Raw genomic sequence first — 23,672 nt, 5'->3', positions numbered from 1 at the left:
CTAAAAATAAACGGAACATTAAAACTGTTTTTAACTCCGAACGATCCGTTCTAGAAAAAAAGTATTTATTTACAACCAATGAAATCAGAGGACCAGTGTTATTCGATAGCACGTTAGAGTCATATATGGAGTTTACAGTGGTTGATTGCGTGAAATTCCGATAAATATTTCTTTCTCGGACGTTTAATAGCGTCACGCCTGTTCACGGTCAGGTTAGCCTACCGGCGCGCGCTTGCGGGCGAGGGGTCGGGCGGGATCCGGGGAGATCGACCACTGAGTCAAACGACCGGTCGAGTTTGCGCAGTGGACAAAGCATAACCGCAGTACAAACTTTTTCCATGTTCGAAGGGGCAAGTAACGCGGCTCGTAACTGCGGTAGGTAGGATTCTGAAAGGACTACAGCGAGATCCTATGCGAAGAATTCCTAAAAGGTACGGTTCACTCCACCTATAGTTCCTCCTTCACCAAATATTCCATGTATTTCCAACACTTTATACGTACTAGAGTTTACAAGACCGGAGTTGAGATTGAGTTGGTCCAGGTTAGATTCGATCTGGATCTAGATTAACACTACTATTCAGTAATAACGAAAGTAAGATAATCTCTTTTGTTATATAGTATATTTCTATGTATTGAAATTAATTTACTATAACAATATATTACAAATAATATACTAATTAAATTTTGTATCATTTAATACTACTTTGATGCGACTACGATAATTTGATACCATGAAAATGAAATGTAGAAGCTAATAAAAAAATGCTTCATTGGAAGTTAAGAATGTCTGAAAATATATTTTAGGGGCAATGTATGTCTTTCTACTCCTTTAAGCGAGAGTGAGCTATGAATATCTTACCTGTATATTTTACATAAGATCCTCTTGTACAATACTCTACCAATTAACAGTATTAGTCAATTAATAAGTTACAAGTTATCGAATATAAACTTCTTTTTTATAACTGCACATTCTCACATGAAGTAGAATAATCAGTTGATGTGTAAGTTATAAAACTAACAAATACAATTTTATTTATTTTATTACCAAGTTTGTTATGCAAGAGAAGTTATTGATACTGACAATACTGGCTTGTGATTAATACTGGCTTGTGATTTGTAATTTGTAAAATTCCCCATATATGCAAATTTTTGTGCAAATTCATATTTTTATATAACTGATGAAACAAATGGAATTTAACAGCAAGTAGAAATTTATTTCATTCACCGAATATTATAATATACAGTATACATTGAAAATTTTGTACATTTTTGCATATTATGTGCGTTTTGTGCATTTTTGTAATTTTACAATTTCAAATTCCTTATAAATGCATAAAAATCGGTAGTTTATTATTTAAATAATGTCATTAATTAATTGTACAAGATGGTGAAGTTAGCGAAGTTAACACGTACAGTAGTGTACATACCTGTGAGATTCGATACCTCGCCGCTCGCGTCGCATCTTTCGATTATCGAACGAATAGTTTCGCACGTTACGCGTTCTTTGACGAATCCGTTGAAATCAAGCGTAATTTGAGTTTGATTTTCGATAAATACGTGATACGTTAGATTGAAATGTGCGATGTCGGCGTGTCATAAGTTGTAATAACGTGTATTGTGTGTGCAGTCAATAATGATCACCTTGTCCATTGTACCAGGATTTGTTTACTCGCCAAAGCACGTTACTCGTTCAACTGGTGAGCGTCGAAGGTGCAACAAATCATTTTCGTTTGAATTACGAAGCTGCTGACGTTCATTGGAATGCCGATAAAAAGAGTTACGAGATCCGTGAGTTTTTTATTAATTCATATATTATATGTACATTATTAATTCACACGCACGATAGACACTTGTTTTATATCGGAAATCGTATTGGTGGATGATTTTTTTTTAAGCGTTTGCATCAACGTATTTCGAGATGTTACAGATTTTATCATAGCATTTTATTACAGCAATATAATACATTTAAGATGATATTGTAACAATTTCAAAAGTGTAGAAACATTGATAAATGTATATTATGTCTTGTATATGCTTAGTTTCTCTGTACACGATACCTATAATTGATATAACTGGCAGCCATTTTGTTAAAATTTCATTCGTATGCTAAAAGGTAACAGACTTGGATTTATACGTAATAAAATCTTAGTTGAAATTTGCACGTTAGCGAAATTGTAATTATTAGTCGTTTCAATTAAAAAGAATGCAAGATTGATATAATAGTTATTTTTTTAAATGTGTTTTTAACATTTATAAGAGAAAGAAAGTAATGACCTTAGAAAGAAACTAACCTTGAGAAAAAATCATCCGACGGAGGATAATTGGTAATAATAACTTCTATCTCGTGCTATATATAGAACGATTAATGCAAACAGATCACATGGCCAACCTTGATCAAGAGTTACAGCCTCGTTGCAGTTCGTTCACCTTGTTTGCGGTTATCTATACACCAAGTGTTTTCAATGATCATTTTTCCTACCAATATAGATCCGCAGACATCTGATCAAATCACTACCAATCATATTGCACGAATAATTTCTAATTTGAATCAACTGTAAATAATCGAGTAGAGTCTCACTGTATTGTCTCAATTTTATTAAGGAAATCCGTGAACACAACGACGGCTGTAATTCAAAACCAAGATTCAAATAAACCCCATGCTCATACGTGTAAATGTAGAATTTGACTAAATTTAAATGCCAAGTGTTCATGTAGTATTCGTATTAAATGGAATATTTTAATGACATTTAAGCCATGTACTAAAAAGGTTCGGCCGGACAATTTTAACCGTGCAAATAAATATTTAATTAAAATATTATATTTTTACTGCCAACGCTGGTACAACTACTGCTGTTTTTTACTATAAGGTCTTTTTATTCGTATTAAAATGACAATATTCTATTTTTAATATGTTCTTTATCGTACATTGTATTTTGTGCTAATTTTTTGTATTAAGTGCCGACGGTAACGTTCTTTTATTGCTACTAAAATTACAATATTCTACTTTTTTATCATATTTTTTATCAAATATCGGTGTTTTTATTGCTAACTGTAAAGTTGCCGTATTGATATTAAAATTACAACATTTTATCGTATTTTTTTAGCACATATCGTCTTTTTCGTATCAACGGTAAGATTCCTATTTTCTAATTATATTACTTTAACTATTTTACTTATTAACGTTGAATTATTTGTAAATCCATATATGTACCGTTATTCGAAGGATTTCGATTTGATAATTAACGCACATGTCTGTCGCGTAAACGTACAGAAACAAGACTACAGGTGTTGGAAAAATGAAAAGAAGGAAAAAAAGAAAGGAAATTTTCACCCATGTATGAAAAGCACATCGACACGGCGTCGAAGAATTAGAGCAGTCGCGTGATTTTCCGTACAATTGGCTCCGCGTGCGGCATATCGATATCGAACGAGTTCGTTACGCTTTCTAAGTAGGCCCGTACTCGAATATTTTTCCTGGAAAATGCTAGATTGCCTCCACAATGGGCAATTACACGCGCTTGTAAGCCTTTCCGATTACGGACGTTCGAACGCGTCCCATTCGCATTTCCCTTTGTCCTCGTCTCCCGTTCACCTTTTGTACGAACGCACGGCCAATTAGAGGAAGACTCGTCATCGATTTAGCTCACGTTCGACCCTCCAAAACCGAAGAGAGTCATTCTCTATTATTCCAGCTTTTTGGAATTTTTTAACTTTTAGTTAGATCCAGATTAGTTATCGATCTCTCTCTCTCTCTCTCTCTCTCTCTCTCTCTCTCGGCCGTTGAAGAGTAGAGTATTATTTACAGGTATTTCAATTTTTAGCAATTCGTACGTTTGAACTTTCGATCGGATTAGGATTAGTCGGCTGTTTCGCTTTTGTTCGTAATTTGGATGTTTCAGAAAAAAAAGAAAATAAAACAGACAATTTTTTCTGGCGACACGAATTTTTCCTCAGAAACCAGAGAATCATTTTTGGTGATAGTAAATGTTAGTAACCTGAATTCCCGATTAGATCACGATTTCTCCTGGAACTTAAAAGAATTATTTCCAGCGATTCGAATCTGAAAAATGCAATTGCAATGTTGAAAACTGAAGATTCGAATCTTTCTATCATTTACCATCGGTTGGATTATTATTTTCGCGAAAATTTACTGTTGATTTTATTCTTATTAATATTAACTTCGGGGTAACGCCTTATACAGGTTGCTTTAATAATCACACACAATAGTGGACGAAAAGAAGTTTAAAGGGTACAGTAAAGAAGATTGCACAATTTTACAATATTGAATTATATTAGGTGATTGTTAAAAGCAACGAATATATAATGTTAGTGTTCCTAAATAATAGGCGTATTTCTAAATAAAAATGCGAATGTTCAACGTAAGTTTCACGTTAGGTTCGGGTTTAGTCTTAATGTGAAATTAACAGTAGTTAGAATCGTTCGCGACACTCTTTAAAATGATATTTTTAAATAGCCCAGTTCAACGTATTGCTGTAAAGAAAAAGAAATTGGACGTTCCGAACAAACTGTAACGTGTTATCTGTATAAATTTCGAAATGAAAATGTGTGATGAATTAGGGGAGATAAGATGCCGAATGTTTGTATACGACATGGTTGTCTATCGGTTCCACGGGGAAATGACATATTGACACAGGTAGGTAACGGAATTACGGGATCGCACATACGTTAAGATGACACAATCAAGACTGATAACGTTAAGTAAACGAGGATATTAATGGAGGCGCAAACGTTGCCTCGCAAACAAAACGGGGTTCGCTTTTATCTGTCTTTATGGCCACCATAACTCTTCTCCGAATCACCCTATACATTCCTATAAATCAATGCCCAACCGTTTAAATTTAAACCGATCGTCCACTGTATAAAAATCACATAATTTACATCAATGTAAAACTATCCGTGCAAATGTATGCGATATATGCGATGAACACTTTAATTATTTCATGTTAATAATTATCGTATAAATGTAAAGGAAAATTGAAGAGGAAAATGTAAGATATATATCGTGTTTAATGTATAGTTTCTGTACTATGTAGCTGGCCGACTAATATATACAGAGTGGTTCATAAAATATATTCCAGAGATGGCAAAATATACTGTACAATTGATACAACCAATAGGACTAATATTTGCGTGGAAGTTTAGTTTGGGTTTTAATTCCGGATTGCTGCACTATGAATTATTAATGTAATTTCCACGTAATACATCAATCCTACAGTTTGCAAACACAAAAGAATATGTTAATATAGCAATGTAATGTTACGATGATTGAATGTAATGTGTACAAAAATAATAATTAATGCATATTGTGTATATAGAATAATGATTAAAATATCAGAAACCTGACAATGATATAGCCGGGAAAACAATTGCACGGCAAGTGATTAACAAAAGTTCAAATATATCGAAGCACCTTCTTGTCGTATTTTAGCCCTCGGAAGCTGTCATCGAAGGAAATCATTTCGATGTTAAGGAACGATGTGTAACGTTTCAGTCGCGTACAGTAGAATCGATAAAGTCGAAGAAATATGCTTAATACAGATGAGAGGTAAAAGCTTGCCGTTGCAAAAAATAAAACTTCACTCATAGCAGCTTTCAAAGATCAGGATTCGAACTGCACGAAAAAAACTGTAGAACGTGCAAAGGACTCGTCGACAAATAGCCTTAAATACGTCAATCGCGATATTGGCGTGTATCCGGCATGAAATTCTTGGAACTATAGATGGAGACCGCGAGCCATAGTTTTTTATCGCGCGTCGCGTCGAGAAATTTGAGCCGACAAATATTTGCTTCACTGCTCGCTGTAATTATTTTCGTCTTAGACGGTCATTATATCGCATGCAGGTGTACGTGTCTGCGAAGGAATCGTGAGAAATAAGAAACGGTGAAGAAAAGGGAGGCGAGCATTAAGGAACAGATTGAAAGTTGAATTATTGAGTCGACGCTTGCTATGTAAATCATAGGAAAACGTTACTTCGCTCTGTTCGCCAACAGCCTGATGTAGTTTTCCCATTTTCTTACGCGGAAACACATTTGTTTCTTTGCCGGGTCCTCGTCTAATTTTCTGACTCCGTTGTAACAAGCTACGTCGCCCATGGGAAACCAACCCCGTAGAGATCCCTTCGCTCCGTCTGGCTATTCACTCGAACCGTAATTTTATGCTAATTGAATAACGAACGATGACTGTTTATAAATGAAGATTTCAAAATTCTCTCGAGTGAATAGCGGCCCTGAGTTATGGAAATTTGTGTTAGGATTGATTAGTCGTCGAGACTGACTTTGGCTTTGCGGATAAAATAATTCGAAATAAGATTGACTTTCTCCAACGGGACTTGTCAGTTATTAAATTTATTATCATTAATTTTATTATTGGATAGTTTAACATTTGTTATTAAGTTTATTACTAGTATTAAGTTGAGACTTGAAGATTCTTTTATTTTTACCTACGGAGCTTGAGATTAAGAACGATTAATGTTTCCGGTTGTTTTATGAACAGGCTAATTAGCCAGTCAGTTTTTATATTTTGTTATTACAGTCTATGGTTATTACGCGGTTGGATGACTTGAGATTACGATTGATTAGTTAATTATGGCTCGGTGGCTACAAATTATGGCTTCTAATTATTACTTCCAGTAAATACCTTTGCAGATATAATTTTGGTCTTATGAATAAATTAGTTAACGATCAATCGTTGGTTATCGTATTTCAAAAATAATTCCTGATTTTTTCTGTTTGTTTCAAACGGTACAGGTTTTATCGAACAGTCATCGCCGCCGATGAATTCATTCTATCGAACTTGTTTCATATATAACGTGATTTGTGTGCTTCGTTTCCGAACGGAGCCTCATGGTCGTAATGAGTGACGGAGAGAAATTTTCCAGGTCGATCGTCGGCTAATTGTCTCTGTAAATAACTTTTCGTGCAATGTTTCCAAAGCTCTGTATCTTAGAATCTCAGATTATAATTAAAAAGCCTGTTATATCATTAATAAAAGAGACCAATTATAAGAGCTAGACTTTTTATTTCTACGCTCGCCTGGCGCCTGAAGACAGGCTACCGTCAATACACCGCTGCGTCACGGTTCTCGGTACTACAGGAGATTTTAACATTTTTATTCAAAATTTCCTAAATATATATATATATATTCTTATTCGACAATTCTCCGAAGATGCGGAAGAAAGAAACGGATTTCTCTCAAGCAAAAGGTAATGAGGAAGGGTTGATGAATAAATTGCAAGCTCACTTTTATCCGATTATATTTTTCCATCGTCACGAGTAAATACATCTATAAAAAATATAACAATTATGTACAACGACAAATAGCGAATTGAAATCGCCTATGAAGCAGCAAGCAACACGGTTATGTTGCGCAAAACACATACTAACGGAGTATTCGAAAGAAAAAAAATGAAAAAGACAACAACAACGAGATGCGTGTTCCCGGCATCGGTTCCGATCTAACAGCCACCATATTGTACACGGTGGATCATCGAATCGTAAAATGGCGGAATAGCGTCGTTCCCGGGATGCACATAACCTATACGCTGTATATCGTTTCCCTAACAGGATAACGTTGCCGCGTGTGAACAATACTTCGCAGGCAACGGATGATCTATCTCTCTGATGAGCAGTCTTGCGATTTCCTGGATCGTTCGAACTCTATACGATCGAGAAAAACGGAGGTACAAAAGATCCTAGATGGCGCGATGTACGATCCGGTAGATCCGTTCGATCCATTCGAATCCTCCATTGAACGCTTAATCTCTCGTGGTTTCTTGAAGATGGTGCCGATCGATCCGTACCCTCGACGTTTCCGATTGGCCCTCTTCAGTTTTGTATCACGGCTAGAAAGAGAAAACAAATCGATCAATCTTGATAGATCATTGCCCGATAGAACGCAGATTTTTATAAAAATTTATATTGTTCTACATATCGTTCGAAGAATGGATTGTGCCAGTTGTTTTATTTGCTACATATAATAACTATAGTACCATATTTTATTTTTTTTTTTTTACGTACAGTTTTTATTTATATATCTTTGCTTTGTTTGTATCACACCGTGATGCCACGTTTGTGCCTTCAGATTTATCATAAATTTAAAAATACAAAAGTCAGCAGAATGTACACGATATACGTAAAATATGTAAAATACTGCAAAGTGGGATACTCGTCACTATCTTTAATAGGCGAAGCAAATTACTACACAGCTTCGGTTGCTTTAATTCTTTAGTTGGTTTTCCTAATCTCTTGATAAGATTCGATAATTCTTTGATTGTTCGCGATAGCTCGTTGGTGCTACCGACGGAAGAATTGTATCGAGATGGATAAACTTTTATTTCAAGTGATATTTGAGCAAGAGATTAAGTTACGTTTATGTACATATATCGACTTGTGAAGTTGACCGAAGATAATGCTAACCTGTGATAGCACTTTAAATAACGCTTCAGAGAACATACCCTTTCTATTTTTAGGCACCGATTAAGATTTTTAGAATTTCCTTGTAGTATTTTAGAAAATGTCCTGCCTATTTGCAATTTCAATCTAAATTCAACACGGAGGATCAAACTATTTTTTGTGTAAATTGAAATCAGCAAGATGTTAGAACTGACGCGTCAACTCTGTAGACCTGTTCCATCAAACGATTTCTTGGATCATCTCGTATCAGAGGACAGAAATGTGTTTCTCTTTACCGAAGTCAGGGTACTCAGAATTACGTGAACCTCTCAATCCCTTTCCTTGCAGATGTTTAGTCTTTTCGCTTATTCTTTAATCTTCCCGATCGTCCAGAGTTCAGATTACCAAAAATATCTTCAAACTCTTCACGAACGTACTAGGACGCGCGTTGGATTTTCTGATATCGAAGTTCTCAGAAAGCTCGAAGAATCTTCGTAATAAATCGAAGTGGTGAGTCCAACGTTGATACTTGATTTTATTAGTTCTCTTTTCACATCGTCCTACTACCTCAGTCAGATGACTAGTCAGTAATTCAATCAAAAAAAAGAGAAATTCTAAAAGGGAAGCATCGCGACGAATGAAAGAAATTTCGAGCAGAAGCTCGTAAGTTTAGCTGACTATGTACGTCATGTAAACGCGATGCATGCCGTGCATGGAGATTTTTCGCGATGCGGATTATCTTGTAAGGGCTGGCCGTAAAGGTCGGCGATAAATCGTCGTTGGCGAGGAAGTTTGGTGAAACTGGTTTTACGACGCGGTGAGATTTAACGTTCTCGGTTTACCGTCGATGGGAACCCTAACCGTGGATCTGGGCAAAGCCGTTCTTCGGACGACGTATCGTTTAACTTCTTATCCTGTGCGCCACGCTGCCGCAAGAATATTCTGAATCAGGTTTAAGTCACTTTCCTGCAAACTGTCCTAGTTGCAGCCTAATGGCTTTCGGAGGAGGAATCCAGAGACTGACGTCTGTCGTCACCAGACTGCGGGGTTACTTACAACAGTTCATGAAGGTATCTCAACACTTAGCATTGCGAACTTTCTTGCATATGTTATACGTGTTATACACGGTGTCCCGTTATTCATAGTATAAGTGAGAAGGATATGATTGTACGTGAAAAAATAAGTCGAAGATATAGGATCAGTTCTTTTCATTTATAAAATATAAAATTGTATGTGTTATATAAAAGGGACGAAAGATACGTACATAATGTAACGTGTGAGAGGAATTAAAGAGAAAATGTTCATTGTAAGGAACTGCGATCAGCTGGAAATATTAGAAGATAGATGCCAGAGCAGAAGGTGAACGAGCTTACCAAGTGTACGAAGAGTTAAATATTTTCAGTGGCACGAATGCTGATAAAATTGAGCGACAGATAGTACCGCACTGTGTACCAAGTGTACACAGAATGAAAAAGAGAATTCTTAACAAAGTAGACTTTGATACGAAGCCTGTAAATAGCTAGAAGTAGAATATTTAGAAAAGTACACGGCGGTCAGCTGGAAATATTGAAAAATGAATGACGCACCATGAGCTGATACTAATGTACCAAGTCTACAAGGAATCGAAAAGAGGATCTTCCATCTAAAATGGACTCTGATCGGCTTAAATTAAAGATAAAAGAAAAATTCAAAAATGGAAAAGATACAAAAATAGCGTACGATAGATTATATAGCAGCTTACAAAGAGTTAAAGAAGGAATTAGAGAGAAAAAAGACGGACCTTGAATAGCTGAAAAAATGAAAAAATACTTATGTAACACGAACGTAAAGATCATACCTCCGTCTTCTGAATGTTGACGCTGTTCAGCGCGACAGCTTCAGCGGAGCACTCATCCTCCGTGTGGTTCTTCACGCCGAAGATAGTTTTGTACATGAAGGACGATAAAAGGGCGCCACCAATGGGGCCGAACCAGTAGATCCAGTGATGTGACCACTGATTGTTCCAGAGCGCTGGTGCCAATGACCTGGCCGGGTTCATGCTGCAGCCTGTGTAAGGTCCGAACGCGAGCGCAAGAGCAGCGACCGTCAGACCGAATCTGATTGGCACCGAGTCGGTGTTTTTCACGTTTCTACTGTCCCAGACGGCGCACGCGACCAGCATCAGTATAGCGGTGGAAATGCCCTCGAGCAACAGGCCCTGGATCGCAGATAGCTCCGAGTGTAGATCGGTCACGCAAAACATGTCCGCCTCGCTGAGGGTCTTGCTCGTCAGGTTACCTGCCGGCGTCACCACCTGCAACGCCAGTTCCGGTACATCGAGGTTTTCATGGAAATGGGAGATTAATACAGGATTGGTTAAGATCAGAAAGAATGAATTGGTAATAAGGAACGTGATATGGTTAGGATCAGTTAGTAGGTTAGGTTAGGAGTTAGGATTAGTTTTGATAATGCGTGGCAAGATTACTTGAAGAATAATGAATAGTTGCAGCTGGTCAGGGTTGATTGATATTGGTGTGATGAATTATTCAATTTTAATGCTTTGGCAATGCGAAAGGATTAATTGAAGGTTGATGCATTGGTTGGAATTGACTTGAGTTGATATACTATATACTGGATTTTGTTAGAATTGATATTGTACATGATTCAGTTCCAGTCTGGATTGTTGAAGATTACTCAAATAGTCCTGACTGTTTGATATTGATGCGATGAACTATTCGGTTCTAGCGCTTTGGCAATGTGTGAAAATTAATGGAAGGTTGATGCATTGGTTGGAATTCACTTGAGTCGATATAGTACCTATTGGAGTTGGTTAGAATGGACATGGTGGATGATTCAATCCCAGTTTGGATTGCTGAAGATCAATGAAATGGTTATGATTGATATTGCTATTATAAACAATTCGAGTCTAGGATTAATCTAAGATTAATGCAATGGTTGAAATTGATTCGGATTAACATAATGCTTAATTCTATAAATCTACCTGATTGATTGTATTCAAAAAGAATCAAACAAAAGTTAACGAATACACAACCTAGATAAGAAAAAACGTTTGCAAGCGTTGTTATCACAGGTATTCGTTTTCAAATAGAGCTTGACCACGGTCTATACAGATAGCGTGATATCATGACTAGTTATCGTTCCATAAATGAATGTAACAGAAGGTCTTGAACTCGATAAACGGATACATGTCGAGGTTGCGATTATATACTGGCCTCTTTTCGAAATCGCGTTAAAATCATTCTCTTGTACGTTTCACGTATTTTTCAAAGATTTACAGACTGATCCACGCATGATAATAATATTCGATGTATTATTATGTTATTATTAAGCGATATCTATCTTGTGAGCAATCTTGAAGCTTAAGATTGATGTGCCAAGTGGCTGGTTTATCAGCTTGCACACTACAACGAGTAAAAAGTCCACATATTCTCCAAATTTGCTCTTGCAGAATTGCCTGTTACGATGAGAAAATATTCTGCCTCGAAACAGGTACAGGTCGTTTCATTTTACAACGTAACACGAACTTGATCAGCCTAAAATATTTCAGAAAGTACGTGTACCCATAAAATTTAATTAGAGAAAAGTACCAATAGCTTTTTAGAGGACGAATTTTTCAAGTTATCCTGTTAAAAGCGCGACCTTAAAGAATTCAACATCGCAGTTTATCCGTTTCGGTGTACGATCAATATAAATAGAGGATGACCAAAGTTGTGAATGAATTACGAAAGTACGAACCTTCAGCATGCCGAACCCCAGGATTCCGCCGACTATCTGGGACAACAGGTACACCAATCCCTCGGGAATAGTCTTCTTCCCGAGCACTACCGATCCCACCGTGATGGCAGGGTTAATGTGAGCATCGCTGATGTGGCCAATAGACTGAAAGGACCAAACGAATCTTAGCTTCGAATTATTCAATAGCCACGAATAGTCGGTTCATATAGACATTTAGGAACCTATTTGTATTTCTACTACGATTAATTCAAATTTGAGTCTTGTCTAGAAATTTATTCCTTTATGATAATAGAAATTCTAACTTTGATCCAAAAGACGAGAGCTAACATACGTTATGAATAGACTGTTTTAAGATACATAGTGTAGTTGTACAGTGTGATAGATATATAAAATAAGAATCAAAGTATAGTGTATAATTTGGATCATCAGATATAACAAAATCAACCAGAGAATAAATATGTGTAAATGAAATCGAAATGCCAAAATTGATGGATACCAACTTGAATCACAATCATCACAGCAAGGCCAAAGGTTAAAGAAATTTGAAGTGGAGTGGGTTCAGAGCCCAGGCCTCCAACGCATCCCATGCAGCCAACGAATAGCAATATAGAGGTGCCAATCGTCTCGGCCAAAATTATCAACACGGTTTTCTTCATAGCGCCTTCGCCATGCATCAGCTCCTTAAAACCTGCAACATGAAACACACTGTAGACGATCCGTAACTTCTTAGATAATCTCAATCGTCAATGATTTTGTCAATTCTCTTATTTAACTAGAATGTTAATGAAAATACTGGAGGAAATATTTTCACTTTGACACGAAACTTTTTAGCTTAATAGCTACAGGTAGTTTCATTTTATTATCCACGGCATGGATTTTCATTCTCTTGTTTAACCAGAATGTTAATGAAGATGCTGTAACCTCGAGGAAATATTTTTACTTTGACGCGAAACTTGTTACCTTAATAGCTACAGGTGGTTTCATTTCCTTGTCCATACATGGACCTACATGTTTTCAATAAATTTTATCATAAAGCATCCCGTAAAATATCCCCCAAAAAACTCTAGGAAAGCAATTTTCAAATCGAAATTCAGCGATCTGATTAATTAGAATCTTTAAATAAATTTGAGTAGAACTCGTAATCGAGATATACGTCAGCCTCGGTAACTTTTCATTCTATGAAAATGTTTCTTCTCGTTCCACTCGTCAGACTCGTGACAGACATTTTCCACGACGTCGGCGACATTTATCATGTATAGAAAACACGCCAAACGAGCGTTCGTAATGGTGTTCTCGAGACTCGAGTCTCGACAGGTGTCGACAAGGACAGAGACGTTCCCGTGGTGGTGGTCGCTCTCTCAACGAGCGAGACAGGCGGTGATAAAGGTGAAATATTAATAAACCTATTTTTCTTCCGTCTAACCAGTACAAGATGTTCGAGGGTCCAAAAACTAGTGAATTATAAATTTCTCGGCTTTTCATGGTATTCTCAAAACGGAACACTTTCACCAAAGCACAGATATTTCGCAGAAAAACGGGAATAGCTACCAAACGACGTCGTTATATTCGTCGCGTTTTACCTCTTCAACTTTTAAGATTTTTTAATTCCGAATTTCTTGATCTTCTAATTTCTCTTAAAAATTCTCTCTTTCGATATTCTTCGAGTTTTATCCGAAACATTTGTCGCCAGGTAATATTTTTACGATCTTGAATGTTTCGTCGTATATTACGAAAGAGTCGTCACTAACGTACGATACGCGTTCTTTTCCTCGTTTACGTATTTACGCACGATGTATATAAATATATAAAATGTACATGTATAAAAATATAAACGAGATGAAGCAAACGAAGAAACGAGAAATGGCCTAGACGAAGATTTTCACGATGAACGAAGAACTTGTTTCTTTTTTATCATCGATGTATATATATACGAGTATATTACCGCACTTGCAAACCATTGCGTGGATATTACACAGTACGCGTACACGGAACCACTTGCACCGATGAAATAAGTAGTCTGAACGATAGTTATCTACGTCGGTCTCGTCCAACGAAATACGACGTATACGTTGGTACAATGATGTTGACAGTTGATTAGCCACTATACACGACGCAGCACGAAACTGGCTCAGCCGAGTGATAGCCCAGTGTAAATACACTTACACCGCGCGATGCCATTCAAACGCAAATATTGCACCTGTTTGATCGGTATTTTTGGAAGAGTTCAATATCTATGGTAAAACGTCCTTGTGTACATTTACGTGGATATTTCTCTTTTCTCTCTCTTTTTTTTTTTTTTTTTTTTTGAAACGCTCTGTAGGTGGATTTTATGCATTATCTTCGTATATATACATAGAAGATAGAAAAGAAAGGATACCATCGATTTAACTATTTTTAGTAAAACTACGAAACGTTTTTTCAGTCAAATATACGGATATTAATCTTTTATCGGCGGGACTTGTATTTTGAAACGCCTTTTGAATTTTATTCTGCGTCGAAGATCATTATTTTCCATATTTTCAGTACTCTTTATCGTTTCTAATAAAACGATGAAACGACGGCTGAACTTATCTATGTGCGTTAACCTTCCGGCGAATGGGACTTTGTTTTTGAAACACCTTCGTATTTTATCCTGTACTCAATTGACGCCGCTGTTTCTGCCTACTTCCGATAGATCTTTTTGATGTGTTCGACGGAACCGTAGTAGCTTTTACGGGCCTCGAAAGATCCTCTCGTCCGTCCACGTTTTTGTATCGACAGTCTAACGAGTAATACGAACCTTTTTGACGAATTTTTTTACGAATAATATTCCGTAAACCGATATCGTCGCAAAGAAAAAAAAAGCAACGACGTAGTATGTCACTGTTTGTATCGTTTATGATACGTATTGGAATCAAGATGATGGCCAGATACGATTTCCCTTGAAATTTCTTAGAATTGATCGTAAATTTGTTTTTACTGGCTGGTGCACGTCGAAAGAGTGTAGAATTTCAATGACGGAGCACAGTTTGCACGTTACTCAGGAATTACACTCGTGCAACGATAGATCGAGACGAGGATCGATCGTAAATCAGGACGTCACCTTGCCACACGCAAGCAGGTCGTACACTCGCGTTTACAGAGATAACGTCAGACCCGGGAAGATCGAGTCGCGTAAAACATCACTCAGCACCGTCTACCGAAGTTGTTCCTTTAGTTGTGCGAGTTTCGTAACGCAATTGAAACCGCAATATCAAACACTTCCGTTACGTTAATACAGGGCTCTTCACAGTTTCTGCTTTAATTAGAGCTAATTAGATTCGAATAAATGAGTTTTCCGCAGTAGTATCAACCTCTGCCGTGGAAGATTTTATCTTGGAGGTTAGGAATTTGACAAGCGAGGATTTCGGATGTTTAATTGTACAAATTGCAAATAAATTTAGACAAGGAAGTTTTCTAGAGTAATTATTATTAATTAATTTCTTTATGGAAGTACTCGTTTTAGAGGTTAGGAAATATGATATCGAACAATGGCGGCCCGCAGAAGAAATGAAACGGGGTAACCCAAACACTCTGAGGTTAGAAAGTGCAAAATAATACTAATAAATATCGTATATTATGTAAATACAGTATAATATACTTAAGGTTATAGATTGTTATTCCAGCGTTAATGGTTGTTTCTACGTTAAAAGGAGTCTACGTTATTTAAAAAATGTCATGAACGATTAACACCACTGTGTGTGATTTCGATCGAAAAAGAAATTTCAGAAATTTCCAACTGTTTCCAACAATTTGTTTTGAAATACCGAATTTTCTATATGTAGATTTATTAATAAACTGTTTACGCGTTAAGAAATGCTACTTAGTTATCTTTTATGTACGCAGAACCCCTACATAACATCATCATTGGCTGCTATTGATATCGGGAATTATTATCACTTGACTACAGAATATTTCAAAATTTATGTTACCAATTCCTTTCACGTAATATTTTCTGCGATATACAAGTTGTTCCGACAATTCACAAACTCGCGAAAAGAAACGTTAAACAGAATTTTCGAAGTTTGTGGAAAGCGACGAAAGAAAATACTAAAAATAATCGTTAAAAACTACAGAGCGTTTCAAAGTAACTAAATCTACATCTTCCAAGCTCGATCAATCCAACGCTTTCTTTCCACTTCTTTGCATTTTAAATTGTAGTCTTTACCAACTTACTGCTAATTCTCGATACTTCTATACAGGGAGTTTCAAACCAAAAGATCGTTAAGTGCACGCGAACATAACCTCACAGTTAATCACGAATCTCTTCGCATATACGTTTCTAGATGATATTACAGCGTCGAATGGACTTCGGAAAAAAGAAAAGGAGCGCGTTTTTTCCACCGAAACACGCGGTTACTTGTATTTTTGCCCTCTGGTCCGCGAATCCGCTCTTCTAGTCCGTAAATGCCGGCAAAGTAATCAGAGTGCACGTTCATCGGAAGAGTGCACGGTGATTGATGTGGCTCTTCGGCATCGCTATCGATCCGTCCCGATGAAAATATCTATACCCGTGGAAATTAGAACCATACAAAATAATGCCCATACACGTGGTTCCACGATCTCGTTATCTGCAATTACCGAAAATTCCTGGCAACGCCAAAGAGAAACAATATCCACGTTATCGACCGAACTTTAAGTTCACCTGGTGAATTTTCATGAATTTGCCAAATTTCGCGTCAATTTCTAAACTTTGAAAATTTAATTCTTTCGTGCTACACAGTCGGTTCGAATTTCCGAAACTCGGTTTCGTGTTCGTTTCCATGCCAATTTTCAAGTCTCGAAAATTTAACATCGTTACGCCGATCGCCTCGTCTCGGACCGATTTTCAAAAATTCGCCACTCCTTCCATTTTTACGTTGATTCGTAAATTTCGCAAATTTAATCTCTCTTATCGCGTTTCGCGTGAATTGGGGCTCGCTTCGAAGCTTTGGAATTTTCGAAGCTTGGCTCCTGCGTGTGATTCTACCTCAATTTTCGATACTTTGCAAATTTAATGATCATTTGCGCTAGTCGACTCGCTTCGGCCGAGTTTCCGCTACTTAACGTCGATAATTCTTCCCACGCGAATTGACAAAATCTTTATGGACATTGTGAAGCAAATTCACATGTCCGATTAATTCTCTTACAATAATCCGACTATAATTTGGGTAATTGCGCTTTGTTTATGTGGCGGGTGTAAGATAAACGTTCGAACGTTCATTATAGCAGCTGATTCTGATTTACGAACCAGAGTAATTAAAGTAATTGTAGCCGTTTCGTAATCATCGTAGTTAATTTGCAGTTACATAAACGCGATAATTTTTAGGAATTTGTTAACGCTGGAATTTTTTCATCGTAATCGAATTACGTTAGCGCATACGTTATTCGCTTTTCTAAAAATATCTTATCCGAAACGTTTTTATCGTAAATGATAGACGTACGTAAGAAAAACAGAAGAGAATACAAGTTGAATTTCAGAAATCATTCGCTTTAATCTCCTAATCTTTTTTTATTAATTATTTTATCATCCTCATTCTGTATCACGACAGGACTATAAATATTCGTAAATTGATAACTGATTTATATTCACATGATCCAGAATTTTAGTTCATGTTCTAAGATCGTAATACTGTTACAGATAAATACGGTGAAGATTAGTAATCGCAAAATTAGTAACAATAGTAATAATATAATTAGTAACAAGAACAACATTACGATCTATTAGAAGCATAGAAAAACATATACAGTGTATCTTTCTTTTTCAAAAGGATACGAATGAGATATTTTAGAAAGGGATAATTGGATTTTAAAACAGGCATCGTGCAACGGTGCGTTTCGCCGCTTTTACGCCAGTGAACAGGTAATTGCGATTCGCTGGATACATCGTAATTGCGTGTAATTTATGCCAGTCGCATTGTTCGGTTCTCTCACTAGCGACACTAGCGCCACTTCGACATTTTCCCCCGTTCTCCGCCATAAATATTCTTCCTTACCTAACCTAACCTAACCTAACATAACCTAACCTAACCTAACCTAACCTGATCTAACCTAATCTAACCTCCTCCAGTTTCCAAAATACCAATCCTTATCAATGTAGAAGTTCACATAATTTCCATGCGATCTTTCCTCATAAGTTGACACGATTGATAAGGAAAGACACGAACTTTGAAGTCGATTCGACTCGACTCGAGTGCTGCCTTATCTTCGAACACTTTGTCGAGAACCACTTGTGTCTTTTTTTTGTCGTAGATCGTTCAGATTATCCTATTCTTTCGACAAATAATCATTTATTGCTGTAGATTCGCGATATCGGAATCTTTGTCTGCTTGGATCGGCCCAGAATTCTTATTTTATTATTATTCTTGTTATTATTATTATTAATATTGTTTATGTAAATGCTTCGGTAGAAAGATACGACGCGGGGAAAAATAAATCGCACGCGCAAATATATGCAAAACAAGGAAAATAAAAAGAGAACGATATACACGGTGGTTCGAAAGTCGAGATGAATATGAAAACTAAAGTGTACGTTTTAAGCAGCGTCTTAAGGACGGCAAGGATCGAGAAAAAGGACACCATATGGTGTACAGTGTTAGCAAGGTGGGCTAACACAGTTAGAATAGCCACAGGTGGTAGGATGTTGTAATTTATCGTAGATTCTTCCATAACTTTCACCTCGCTATATATTTTCCCGAATTTTCGATTGACTACGGGTTCCTCGAAATTTTCGTTTCATCGTAGACTCTTCGAAAGTTCTCGATCGGCTACAGATATTGCGGTAGTTTCCGTGAAGCTGGAAATTTTTTTTTTTAAATCTCGTCTCATCGTAGATCTCGCAATTTGCCAATTAAAACTTCCACCTCTCCGAGCTTCGTAACTTCTCAATAAAAACAGAAGATGGGGAAACACTGAAAAGTAGAAGAACCATTTCATAAACTCTGCATTGTCTCGTGACGCGGCAAAGATTCCCAATGCCTCGAGAATTGTTGTTTAATAATAACAATGGTCATCGGAACAAACTACAAAGTCTACCGAGATAGCGAGGAAAGTAATTATAGACTCGTCGTCGGAACGCCTCTGCGATTACCATACATTTCCATTCTAATCTAAAGAGAAAAAAAAAAAGAAAAAAAGGAGCCGCGCAGAGAAAAGAAATCCGACGACCCAATTCCAGTTAAGCAAACAAACATTCCAGTCGATCGTCCATTGAATAAACGTTTTTAGAGAGTGTCCTCTGGCAGTGTAGCCAACCGACAATCGGCTAATTCTATGGAATCGGCATCGAGACATTATGCTGCAATTAGTCGGTATAATCTGCCTATTAGGGGGATAAGCGGCGTCAGATATAACGCAGATCGTGTTCGAATTGACTAATGCCTCGTGTCAGCTCGGCCAGTCTGGCCAACCTAAGTCCATCTCCTTTGTTCCGCGTTCCAGCCACGTTTCAGGCCGATTCCCATCGATTTTCGATCACCTCAACATTTTACATACGTACAGCGACTTAAGAAAAAGAATGTATTCAGACGCGTCTTTCTTACGAACATATGTGCGTTACGTCAAGCATTCTAGAATTCCATTAACATTGTAACGAGAGACGACTATCATAATTGCATTTGTAAAGTTTCTTGTACAATTATCTTGATAGAGTTTGAAACGAAGTTGGGAATATGTTACAGAAATTACAAGATATTTAGCGCAAGCATTTACTTTGACAATATCGCGAAAGTATTTGACCGGTTTGAATAACTGAATATGAATAAAACTATTGTATCAGTTGTAGCACTAAATATATACGTTCACGGCTACTATTACTACTAACGCTATATTCTAATTTTTTTACCGAGTGTTTTCAGGAAACGTACGGCTCGTTAATTTACATTCAAATCGATGCTAAATGATCTATCGACATATAGACAGTCACAGTTGAAACAAAGTTAAAAACTAACTGGAATATAACGACAACTTAAATCAAACGTAGCCAAAATAATTCAAAAATGACGATATAATTGGAAGTACACTTGTACAAATTACAATGGTCAACAAAAGTGCTTGAACGCTTTTCTCGATGAGTGCGTTATGCGTAGACCGCAGATTTTTTTGCAAATTCATATTTTTATTAATGCAAATAAAACAGCAAAGCTGTGTTTCATCCATTAAATATAATTAAATTTCATCTATAAAATATTATAACAAGTACTGTATTTTCGATATTTTATGTACTTTTCCAGTTTATGCGAATTTTGTGTATCTTCGCATTTTTAAATTTTCCATAAATATGTGGAAATCCACAGTTTTAATATTATCACGTGTATCACGTAGAACATATTGAAATTTCGTTAGCACCGTAATCAGACAAAACAAATCTGAAAAAATATATATAAAAATGGTAAGATATTTAATACAAGTGGTACATGTATTTGTCATAAACTTATCTCGTACAGCATGAAAAAATAAATGGCAAAAAAATGTTGGTTTACGAAATTCAAACGAGACAAGGACGATGCGATGGACACAACTGTCGGATAACCCTTGCTGATAACGCAATTTCTCTATTTGCTCGGACAGAGAGCCGATAAAAGGCAGTCTGGTTCGATTTTCACTGGCATTTCGTGGAGAACTTTCCAGATAAGATGAAATTTAACTGGTTCCTCACGAGATCGTATGTAAATAAAAATGTTGGGCTTCTGTTTGATTTAGTGATAATGAAAAAAGCTCTAGTCACGTTTACGCCATCTAGCAAATTCGTCATACATGTTCAGAAAAACTGAAAGAGAATTTTGGAATTATAAATGGATCAAATCTTTTAATTATCTTTTAAGTCCATCAGATTAAAGTTCATATAATTTTAACAGGAGCTTCGCTTTAAATGATCGATCTATTGCCTTTAAAAGATTTAGCCATTCTAAAGGTCAAAATTTTTAATTGGATTGATTTGTGCCATTCCTCGTACTCCGATAATTATCGAAATGACTTCCTTATTTGGTAACATTGTGTTATTCATATACACCGACGTGACCTCAAAAACCCCCATAAAATTTAACAAATTCTATACCTCGCTACAACATTTCATTTAATAAAATCTGATAGCTGCACGAAATCCTAAAGATCGTGTAACTATATAGGATTCTAAATAGTATTATATATGATAGGACTTAATTAAGAGAGTTGAGAATAACGTGAATTTGTCACTATCAGGTTTAAGACAAATTTGGTTAGACTTTATCGTCGCACATTGCATCTGAATGATAAACGAAGATTCAACCCCCTAAAACCTGACTGATAATTGGCGGAGGAACGAGTAGATACGCAGCAATGCAAATAGAAAAGGTTTCGTTACGAAAGAGAATAGGTTACGTAAGTCTCGGTAGATGGAGGCCAGTGGCGCTAGTATCGTTTTCATCGCCAATAGAAAAACTTGTCTAGGCTTATCCGTGTTTATACATTGTTTTTCAATCCCCCTATAGATATCTATAGTCTCGTAGGCTCGTAAGCTATTTTAAACGATCATATCTAAGCGCAGCTGTGGCATTATGAACGATAAGAACTGTTTTCATAATATTCGATAGGTTGTTTAAAATAAGTGGCAGTCTGTCAGAATCAGGACCAACGTTTTTGGCCCTTTCTCTCTAATTTACGACACGTTTTTAGCTAAAACGAGAAACATTTTGTGAAACGAACCTAACCTAAACCCTTCGTAGACAGATTTCACAGAGTAATGGACGCGAACTTAAACCTAACCTAAACGATCGTAAATTAAACCTAGCTTAATCTTACTGCTCCACTTGTTCCTAACCTAATTTTTGGAACTGTAACAAAATATTCTGTTGGTATAAAACAAACAAAATATTTCGTTTATTTTAATTGGAAGATATAAAATCAATAAGATTATTTGGATTGGGATTTAAGAGAAAGAGCTAAATCTTAGGATCTAAAATTCAAATTCGGGTCTAACAAATTCCGACTTTCAATCGAAGTAATAAGAATCACATTATTTTATTCAATTGTTCGAAATTAAGGTTCGACCGTATAATCGAGAAACATAAATTTCGTGACCTAAAGCAAAGATTCTATTCTATGATAAATAAACATTTTTAAATCTAATCTCAATCTAAAATTTAAATCTAATGCATAAACTGTAATTTATAATTAAGCAGATAAGAAGAAACTTACACCGAGAGAAGTCTCTATCGTATAACAATGAAAATACTTGGATGCTTTCTCACGGAACTGGCATAAATTGGCCAAGAATTTTTCCTCGAACAATTCCAATCTTCTCTGAATTACGTTACTTATCTTCGCGAAGAATTCGTCGTTGCTATCGGTTTCGAAGAAATTTTAGTCACGATAGATCTGATGAACTAGACACGAATTGGAACGAGCAACGACTTTGACCCAACTGAAAATCGAAGCAATCTCGATACGAATATAAAACGAATCTAATTTAAACATATATATATATATATATATATATATATATATATATATATATATATATATATATATATATATATATATATATATATATATATATATATATATATATATATATATATATATATATATATATATATATATATATATATATATATATATATATATATATATATATATATATATATATATATATATATATATATATATATATATATATATATATATATATATATATATATATATATATATATATATATATATATATATATATATATATATATATATATATATATATATATATATATATATATATATATATATATATATATATATATATATATATATATATATATATATATATATATATATATATATATATATATATATATATATATATATATATATATATATATATATATATATATATATATATATATATATATATATATATATATATATATATACACACACCTATGAGCCAGACTGGCACACGATAACCGGAGGATCAAGTTTTAGGACAACGCGACGGTTCGTCGCTCGTAAAAAGAAAGTATAACGATCGGTAGAAAATGGTATTCCATGCAGTAATATCGTTACGCAATCAAAAAGTTTGATCGCACGATGCAATTCTGTTATCGAATCTTCGCTGCTTACTTGCGTTTTAGCTACGTTTACATTCGCAAACAAACGCGCGACTTTCGATTGTGCACATTAAGCATTTTTTCTAATCTTCCGCAGTATTTTTTCAAGTTTATCTCTTTCTCCTCGAGTTCCCGGAAAATGAATTATTCTGGAATTTTACTGCAATCAAGTACAGGAGAATAACATTTTTCCTCCAAATAGTCCAACTTGCTAATTCTCTTCCCTACAACAATATCGACGGACGTTAGTTTTGTTTTATGACGAGCACAGATTATTATTATTTGCACGAATTTGTATGCATATTTGAAACTTCTTTGGAAATATCCATAGAAAGCTGGATTATGTTTGCTTCTATGGATCCTGAGAAACCAGCCGAGATATAAATGACGAATATGGTAAGATGGAATTAATGAAAATAAACGCGAACAAGTAGCGAGGTAACGATTCAT

General features: G+C 35.8%; 1 protein-coding gene and 1 long non-coding RNA gene across 11 annotated transcripts in view; one reads left to right on the top strand and one right to left on the bottom strand.

Moving 5' to 3' along the window:
* Nucleotides 1–298: 298 nt before the first annotated feature.
* Nucleotides 299–23,672, top strand: part of LOC117151199 — a 73,826-nt gene continuing 50,452 nt past the window's right edge. The window contains exons 1-2 of the long non-coding RNA XR_004460952.1: nucleotides 299–431; nucleotides 1,659–1,788. This is a non-coding gene — a long non-coding RNA (uncharacterized LOC117151199). The remainder of the gene's footprint in view (nucleotides 432–1,658; nucleotides 1,789–23,672) is intronic.
* LOC100743537 (aquaporin-like) overlaps nucleotides 7,258–23,672 on the bottom strand; it is a 53,112-nt gene continuing 36,697 nt past the window's right edge. For 7 of the 10 annotated variants that reach the window (XM_033318714.1, XM_033318712.1, XM_033318716.1 and 4 more), the window contains 4 exons: nucleotides 12,648–12,835; nucleotides 12,148–12,291; nucleotides 10,250–10,705; nucleotides 7,258–7,862 (listed from right to left, as the gene is read on the bottom strand). In XM_033318714.1, the coding sequence (XP_033174605.1) occupies nucleotides 7,857–7,862; nucleotides 10,250–10,705; nucleotides 12,148–12,291; nucleotides 12,648–12,835 (794 nt within the window). In that variant the 3' untranslated portion in view covers nucleotides 7,258–7,856. Of the gene's footprint in view, nucleotides 7,863–10,249; nucleotides 10,706–12,147; nucleotides 12,292–12,647; nucleotides 12,838–12,971; nucleotides 13,018–14,089; nucleotides 14,381–14,973; nucleotides 15,293–23,672 lie in introns of those variants that run through there. The other 3 variants (XM_033318721.1, XM_012380798.3, XM_033318719.1) reach the window with 3 other exon arrangements.

Source organism: Bombus impatiens, unplaced genomic scaffold (assembly GCF_000188095.3).
Source record: "Bombus impatiens unplaced genomic scaffold, BIMP_2.2 scf_0107, whole genome shotgun sequence".
NCBI lineage: Eukaryota > Metazoa > Arthropoda > Insecta > Hymenoptera > Apidae > Bombus > Bombus impatiens.
This window is presented reverse-complemented; position numbering and strand designations above follow the sequence as displayed.